The following is an 8623-nucleotide window of genomic DNA, read 5'->3' on the forward strand; positions in this document are numbered from 1 at the left end:
TCAACCATGTGCAGCAGCACTCTTCAGTCCCATCCATGTACTATTATTGTTACTATATAATCCTCACATGACCAGAGTTTCACATTCAGGTCACCTAAGAAGGAAACGTATTTTATAGAGTATTTTATCGTAGATATTTGTACATTTTTACGCTATGTTTTTATACTTTTTTAACCAGAACTATAAGCATATTTATTATTTACTTTAAGTCTCCTATTCAGCTTTTATAAGCAGTATATAAACAGTTATAGATGGTTTATAACACACTATTATATAATTGTAAACAGATATGAGTGTTTATTAATGTATTAGTCAACAACTATAACTCCTCCTGTCAACACCCAGACGTGTTTACTGCTGTATAAACAGATAATGAATGAAAATATAGTAAAAACACAGTTGTAATGATATAAAATATGTTTTCATAGTAAGTTATAATTATTATAATAATTATAATTATCAAATTATAGTTGTTGACAAATACTGTACATTAATAAACACATAAAAATGTCCTTATTATGTGCTTATAACTACATTATATTGTATTATAAACCAATTAATACATGTTTATATGCTGTTTAAAAATGTAAAATAGGGGGACTTTTTCCAAGATTTTTACACTTTTTACATACAAATGATTTTTTTAAATGCTTTGATGCAAAAATGTGCTGTTTTCAGCAAAGGCCCAGATACAATATGTCTCATGTGTCGGGGCTTTAATTCCAACACTACTAGAGTATCTGTCAGTATAGAAATACGCTGTTCATGCTGTTATAATCCACATCAACCACATGGTGTCAGCAGAGGACTTCCTGTTCCACATCTGCTGCTTTCCTACTACTCAACTGTTTTCAACCTACAGTCCTCTGCCAACATCTCAAGACACATTATGATGTCGGACAGGAAAAGTCAGAAACAGAATTCTGAAAATTCAGATAAAATGCTTTAATTTGGAAAATGTTTGATTTTCATCAGATGTACAAAAATTACAATCTACCGCAGCAGACCACTTCACAAATACTCGGCTTTTTAAAAAAACTTTTTCATTGTATTTTTTTTTTTTTTGCTTTTTTACACTTTTAGAAAACACTTTAAATTTGGACTAATTATACATTTTGCATTTTATTGTTTACAGTTAATTAATAATATCTGATGAATGCAAACTGAGCAGGATGGATAACATCAAACATCTTTATGAACTCAGACTTTATGATACTTTAAAAAAAAAAAATTGTTGTAAAATGTATGTTTTTTTACTAGAATGTGTTTGTACTTCCACTGATAAAAAAAACAAAAACATGATTATCAAATGGATGTTATTGATCCGAGATGGACTCTGTTCAGTCACAGAAGGTGAGCGACAGTCTGATTTTTTAGTGTTTTGAGTGTCATTATTAACTGTTTTATGTTCAGAAATCTCTCATTTAACAGATTTGTTCAGTTTTTCATACATATTATACAGTTTTAGCTCAGAGGTAAAACTGTCTACTGCTGTTTTTTTTTTTTTAATTTCTGTCTCTGTTGTAGTTTCAGTTGCTGTGAACATTAAACAAAGCAGCTCTGACAGACACAAGTCAAAAAAAATAAGGTACAGTAGCTACATCTTTAAACGTCTCTCATAACTGCAATTCATCATCCAGTTAAATGACAATCATTAATATTTTTCTTGACTCTTTTCCGGATCTCTTCATGTCCGGCTGACAGCCTGACCTGCCCCAATGAGGACTGCTGACCAGATGTCAGTGACGAAGGATTTACGAGGTGAGCGGTCAAAGTATGAAGGTATTTCAGGAGCTCATTGGCCTGGTTTGTCTCAAGACTCCCTCATGTCCATAAAGAGGAACCTCCAAACCCCCCGTCCAAACGCATATATACCCCCACAGATTACACTTTTTAGTCTGACTGCCTCACTGTCTCTCTGTCCTTCAGTCAGTCTCTGCCGCCCTCCTCATCGTCACTTTGTAGGTGAGAAACTGTTTTTTTCTTTGTGGATTTAGTGGCTATGGGGAATGGGGATGCTCACTTTAAAAAAGAGTCTTAAAAGGGGGATTTCTACCAGAACAGTTCACCTTTTGCAGAAATCAGTTCGTTCGTTGTGTGTTTTAAGAGAATTAATCATATTTTCTGTTTATATTCAAAATAATTATCATGTATTCACAAATATGGTGACAAAGACTCTTCTTTTTGTTCCATATTTTATTCTTTTTGGCCTTGTTGAAACGTAGCATTAAGTCGTGACCTTCTTCAACGTTTAAAAGAATGAAACACATTTCCAAAAAGTGGTTTTTACACCTTGAAAACAGGAAGTGAAAGTTTAAATGTTGGATTTTTCTAAATTTCCTCAGTTATGTTTTCTTCTTCTAAATGTTAAATGTTTTAAGTTTCTCAACCAGACTAACCAGAAATAACTAAAGTGTACGAACTAAAACAATAAGTCTGGATTTCAGAGTTTTTCTGTAAGGACCTAAAAACTTATGGATGCTTTCTTCTATCTTTCTCCATAATGTGTAGAATCAAAAACTGATGTATACAAGTTCCTCTCAGATCTCCATTAACTGTCTCATTTGGCTGCTGGTAGATCCAGTTACCTTTCCGTGAAAAATAACCCAAAATATCAGATTACTTCTGCCGGTTGACATTCCCTCTGAGGCTAAAATCAGCGCTGTGAGCTCAGAAAGACAGAAAGAAGTCGTTGATTTGATCACAGATGCTGTAAACACCATCAGCAGCATCTTTCAAACTGAACCACAGCGGAGGCTAACGTCAGGGAGCAGACTGGTAAAAGAGAAGAAAACTTACAGATTAAATGAGAGAGTTTGACTTCTTGCAAGACAACAAGTCGACCGAAATGGTTAATTTAATGTTTAATAACTAAAATCTGATGCTTGTTGATTCATCCTTCAAAATGTTGAAAAGGATTTTATTAAGATCTTCCTCCTCTTCTTTCAGATTAGCTAAAACACGTTACAGCCCATAAAGAGCTCATCGTAAATGTCACTGTTGACCTTTGACCCCGAGCCAGGACTAGCAGTGACCTGATTAGGGATAATATGAACCTTGACCCCTGAAGTTTCTATTTTTAAAAAATGGAAATTATCATAAGACACACAAATCCTCTGGGACCCACTGAAGGGCCCCCCAGAGGCCCTCAGACCACAGGTTGACAAACACTGATATAAAAATTGACACCAAATTTATATTTTTAAAATGGTTTATTGATTTGTTTCAGTCTCTGATCATCCTGAAGCAACAGTTTGTCATTACGGGAAATAATTGTTTTGTTTTCCAGTTACACAGATGAAAAAAAGAATATAATCGATAATTTATCAATAACATAACCGATCAATAACAAGTATAAAGTGCTTTACAGAACAAAGAAAAGGTTGAACATTCAAGCCTAACAATAAAATATAAAAATTAGGCATGATAATAACAAAGTTGAATTAGAAAATTAGATTTTAAAATAACATTTTAACTTTTAACTTTAATACACATTTTAATTAAAAAGTTATAATCAAACAACATAACATTTAAAGTAACAATTAGTTACAAGAAATTTTCTTTAATTTAGAAATCTTAATCTTTAAGCATGTAAGAGAAGATTTTCCTGATCTCAGTTCATCATAATAATATTTTGTGAAATAATACAATAACATTCATTTATTTCCACACAGGGCTGTAATTGATTTACTATTTATTATTCTGTAATCAAACCAATTAATGTCTTGGATTGCAAAAATTTAAAAAAAAATATTGACAAGAACTACTGTCAGGCTAAAACCTGCATAATTAATTCATAATGATATTTTTTTTTAAAAGAGAAAAACTAACAAATGTTATTACAAGTTTTGTATTTTTGTTATCAGAATAATTTTCTGTTAAACTGAAATTATATTCAGTATGTTAAAACTATGAAAGTGCTGATGTGACGTTTTTTGCTGAAACAGAGTTAAAAACAAGAACAGGTGTAGCGTTCCTCCTGTCAATCAAAGAGTCTAAGTGAAGGGTCAAAGGTCAAAGGTCTGATCCCGATGTCAGCTGAAGTGTCAAAACGTCCCCCGAGACCGAAAACAGAACAACCTCACTAAGTGTTAAACTGACTGACGAAATCTATGGAATGAAAAGTTGGAAATTGTTAATATATTTATTATTTTCATTAGAAAACAATTAAAAAAAACATTTTATAGTAGATTATGAAGATGTGGGAGGGTATCAATACTTTACAAGTACTGATTAGTTTGTGTCTGGATGTGTTGGGATGTGTTCTCTTATTCTTCTTTTATCACATATTTCTTGAATTAAATGATATTTTTGTCATATAATACTATTACTGTTTTATTGTTTAATGTTCCTGTAAAGCTACTTAAACTAACACTGATGTTTTTGAGAAATTTGACTCTTTTTATTAAATGAAAAATGAAGAAAAAAGTGTTTATACTCACCAAAGTTCATTATATAAATATGTATTGTTTTGGTATCAAGACATCAGACCTCATCGTGTGATATTTTTTTGTATTAACTGTCTCAATTTTTCTGATTGTTAACAGAGTCTGAAACTAAAAAGAAGTCAAAATGTCTGAGTAAGTAAAAGTTTATTCTCAGATTCAGATTCTTACAATCTGTATTTCTCAACCTTTTAACCATTTAACATTTTATTGAGAATTGCTAAATCCCTAAAATTATGTAATAAATATCATGTTTTCCAATCGTTAAAGGGGAAAGAAGATGACATCGAGCCGCAGGCATCATCTCAAGGTAAGATCCTACAAGAATTATGTTATTATCCGCCAGAAAATAAAGTAGATTCAGCTCCATCATGGACTCAAACACAGCTGGATGATCATGTTGCTCTGTGTCTATTGGATGTATATATATATATATATATGTGCTGACATGTTAGCAATAACATATTTATAATGTGACAGTTTTTCAGGGTTGTGTCGCTGTTGTGTTTGCGAAACTGGAATAACTTAAAGATCCTCTGCAGACATGTACTGACACATATAAAGATATTCTGTCTGGAACAATAATGTGTATAATTAAGTGTAATTACTGTGTTAAAATCCTTAAAATTACATCTGGTTTTCCTGCTGGACACCAGATGTTTACTCCTTCACTGTGTGTTTGTGCACCGGAGGCTTCAATTTTCCACATCGCACTTGTGTAAATTGAATATTGGACCACAATTGGCTCCAAACTAGTTATGATGTCACAAATCCTTTTCATAGTCCCGCCCTTTAAAATCAGATTTTCAACGAGCTCAGAGAAACTTTCCACTTTCAGCAGATGAATGTGAAAACAAACACTGCACAAACATCATTCTGCACAGAGATGCTCAAACTTTTTTGAGCGAAGGGGGTCTTTAACTCTCTTTGTCTTCATCCCGCAGAGTTTGATTCTGCAGATCGCTGCCGGCTGGCTGGAGCAGGAAGCTGCCGACATTGCGGCTGCTAAAGAAACTCACATGGAAGAGAACTGCCCCGCCCCCGACCTGAGCGGAGACCAGGCGTCTCTGGTGGTAAAAAAATCACAGAAAAAAACACAGATAAAAACTTCACTTTGAGTCTTAAAGGAATAGTTCGCAATATTCAAGTCTGTCTTCTTCTTTTAGAGAATAGTAGAATGTTAAAATACAATAAAACGTATGTGCAATCCAAGAAGGCAGATATAAAATGCAAAAACATTCAAGTGTGTCTTAAACCAGCAGTCAGGTGTCCATATGAACAGTGAAAGAGGTTTTCTTCGCTGTAATCATTCCTCCTGTTCATACTGGATATTAAAAGATCCTTCAAATGTGCTTTCAATGGAAGTGATGGAGGCCAAAATCCACAGTGTGTCCACACAGTCATTTAAAAGTCTCTGTGAAGCTTCTATTCAGCTTCATCAGTCTGAGTTAGTCATATCAAGTGGATATCTGACACATTTACAGTCTCTTTAGCATCAAATTCCCTCTTTGTGTTTCCTCGGACAGTGTTTCCCTGTTGAGCTGCAGGTGGAAGTATAGTAACAAAAAGAGGAACTTTGGCACTAAAAAGACTGTAATGTTGAAAGATATCTACTTGATTTGACTCATTTGGACACTGAAGCTTCATATTAGCTTCAGATAAACTTTTAAATACATTTTTTTGCACAGAAGGAGGACTGTGGATTTTGTCCCCCATCACTTCCATTGCAAGTGCATTATGAAGGGATCTTCTAATGGTCAGTATGAACTCGTCCTTTAAAGAGGAGGAACTGAGACTGTGAAGAGTTGATTTTGTGAGAGAAACCTTTCTCTTTTTTTATATATATAATAACAGGAAATCTGCAAAAAGCTGCACCAGGCCCTTGACAAGATCGATGAGGATAGATACGACGCTGTGGCCAAAGTGGAAAAGACAGACAAAGAGGTAAAGACATCTCTAAGTTATAGATGCTGTTTACCGGGTATCACATGTCAAAGAGTAACTGAACCTAAAGATTTGTTGTAAGATTTATCTTTGTACTATGATTTAGATTAAGTGTAATTAGATGATGATCCTCTAGAGAAGGAGGTCATCCATGAGAACAGAACATATTTGGTGGCAGAGGGGAAGTTTTCTAATTGAATAATTACATAAATATTTTGGATATAAATTACAAAAGACAGTATTCAGCACAGTCTGCTGCAACATTGAAGGTGCAGCTCTAAAAGTGTTTTCTTGGGTAACAAATCTTGGCTCAGAAGCAAAAGATATGATCGCAATTTTGGGGATTATATTTAAAAATTCGTAGAAAATAGCATGATGCCAAAAGAGTCAGAGACAACAAGCATCAACACTGAAAATAACTTGTTTTCTTGAATGTACAAATTATCAATCTGATACAACAAACAGCAAATTGAACTCAACAAATTAAATAACAAATCATGGAATGATTTTGTTATTTTCTCTTTGAGCAGTAAACTGTAATTACTTTTCTCTTTCTGAAAAGTCTTGGAGTCTCTGTGTAATAATAATCTTTATTTTTCAAAAAACCATGTTACAATGTGCTTCACATAGGGTAGTAAATTAAAAAAAGTAGAAGTAAAGAACATCGGAGGGGGACGGGAGTGCTTGAAACCAAAGTCAAAGTTCAAAGCACAACCAGATCAGTTAGATTGTTCCTTTTATTTAGTTCGGTGCGTCTATGGCTGCGTTTCCACTGCAGGAACTTTCCCCGACGACTAAGAACCTTTTGTGGAACTCAGTTCATCTACCTGCGTTTCCACTGGAAAAGTACAGGAGCTTGGGGGGCGGGGTTTGCAGGGCTGACCGTCACTGATTGTGTACTGTTTGATTCATAAAACAAAGAAGTGCTCCAGTATGGATTTAGGACGAGGAGAAGACATTTCTCTTTGTTTGTCAGTCTTAAAAGTAAAGTTAGACTTTGCTGTCGGCTTACCGACGAAAAGAGAGAGAGAGAGCAGAGGTGGTTGAGCAAGCTAGAGAGTGAATGAAGAGAGGGAGCGGCGGTAGTGAAAACAAAGCCGGTGAATGAGAGAAATGAATTTTATTTTCTGATTGTTTCATGTTGTTTCGTTCTAAAGCAGAAATAAAAGCACCGCTGTTATGTTTTTTTATTCCTAACGGGTCTAATCTGCATGATCTACCAGGTTCTTCAGATGTGGTGGAAACACAAACAGGAACTTTTAGTTTCTAGTTCAGTTCCTCGGGTTCCTGTAACTTTTGATCAAAACAGGTATCTCTCAGCTGTGTTTGGACTTTAACACTCCGTCTGCCATTTTAAGATCGCAGAGCTGAAGCTGAAGGTGGTTGAGCTGGCTGGCGTGAAGAAACCCGCCCTGAAGAAGGTGCGTATGTCTGCTGACGCCATGCTGCAGGCTCTGCTGGGTGGAAAACACAAGGTGACCATGGACCTGAGGGCCAACCTGAAGCAGGTCAAGAAGGAGGTCAAAGAGGAGGTGAGACACAGCGACATATTTACTTTCTACTGTTACATATCCACCTGATGCCGGACACGTGACCTGAACCCGTCTGTCCCGCAGGGTGCCGAGGCCGTCGGCGACTGGCGTAAGAACATTGAGGACAAAGCTGACAGGAAGAAGATGTTCGAGACTTCTTAAAGACTTTCAAATCAAACTCTTTCACAGTTTCACAGCTCTTCCACCTGTTACATCTTTCCTTTTTCATGCAATTGGAAACACTCGTGCCATTAAATTATTTTTTGGAATAAGGAAATGTTCTCATACTGCAGTTTTTTCCAGATGATGTTTGGAAGTTTAGCTGAGATCAGTAACCAAAGAGGTTTTATGTTCAACACTGTTAATCTGATAACCTAAAATTATCTTCATATTCTCTTATTGCTATTAAACCAGTTAGATGTTGGTGTGATCTGAAACTGACATTTAGACAAAGATAAATTCCAAAGAAGGAGCTGTTTGCAGGTTTAGAAGTCACTTTACCATCAACGTACATTTAAAATTACACAGTTCCTCTTAAAGGACGAGTTCCCAGTGTTCCCAGTGTGTTAAACCAGCAGTCAGGTGTCCATATGAACAGTGAAAGATGTTTTCCTCGCTGTAATCATTCCTCCTGTTCATACTGGATATTAAAAGATCCTGCAAATGTGCTTTCAGTGGAAGTGATGGAGGCCAAAATCCACA

At 35.3% G+C, this 8623-nt stretch overlaps 1 protein-coding gene across 2 annotated transcripts; it reads left to right on the forward strand.

Moving 5' to 3' along the window:
- Positions 1 to 615: 615 nt before the first annotated feature.
- Positions 616 to 8198, forward strand: LOC122985384 (troponin I, fast skeletal muscle-like). 2 transcript variants are annotated; one of them, XM_044355997.1, is made up of 10 exons: positions 616 to 1353; positions 1528 to 1588; positions 1705 to 1761; positions 1930 to 1965; positions 4548 to 4580; positions 4716 to 4755; positions 5390 to 5518; positions 6300 to 6389; positions 7748 to 7921; positions 8006 to 8198. In XM_044355997.1, exons 5-10 carry the CDS (start codon positions 4573 to 4575, stop codon positions 8081 to 8083), a joined length of 519 nt encoding a protein of 172 aa, XP_044211932.1. In that variant the 5' UTR covers positions 616 to 1353; positions 1528 to 1588; positions 1705 to 1761; positions 1930 to 1965; positions 4548 to 4572; the 3' UTR covers positions 8084 to 8198. The 2 variants fall into 2 exon arrangements, with proteins under 2 accessions (XP_044211932.1, XP_044211933.1); XM_044355998.1 differs by lacking the exon at positions 1930 to 1965 and having other exon boundaries at positions 616 to 1588.
- The last annotated feature ends 425 nt before the right edge of the window (positions 8199 to 8623 follow it).

Source organism: Thunnus albacares, chromosome 7 (assembly GCF_914725855.1).
Source record: "Thunnus albacares chromosome 7, fThuAlb1.1, whole genome shotgun sequence".
Lineage (NCBI taxonomy): Eukaryota > Metazoa > Chordata > Actinopteri > Scombriformes > Scombridae > Thunnus > Thunnus albacares.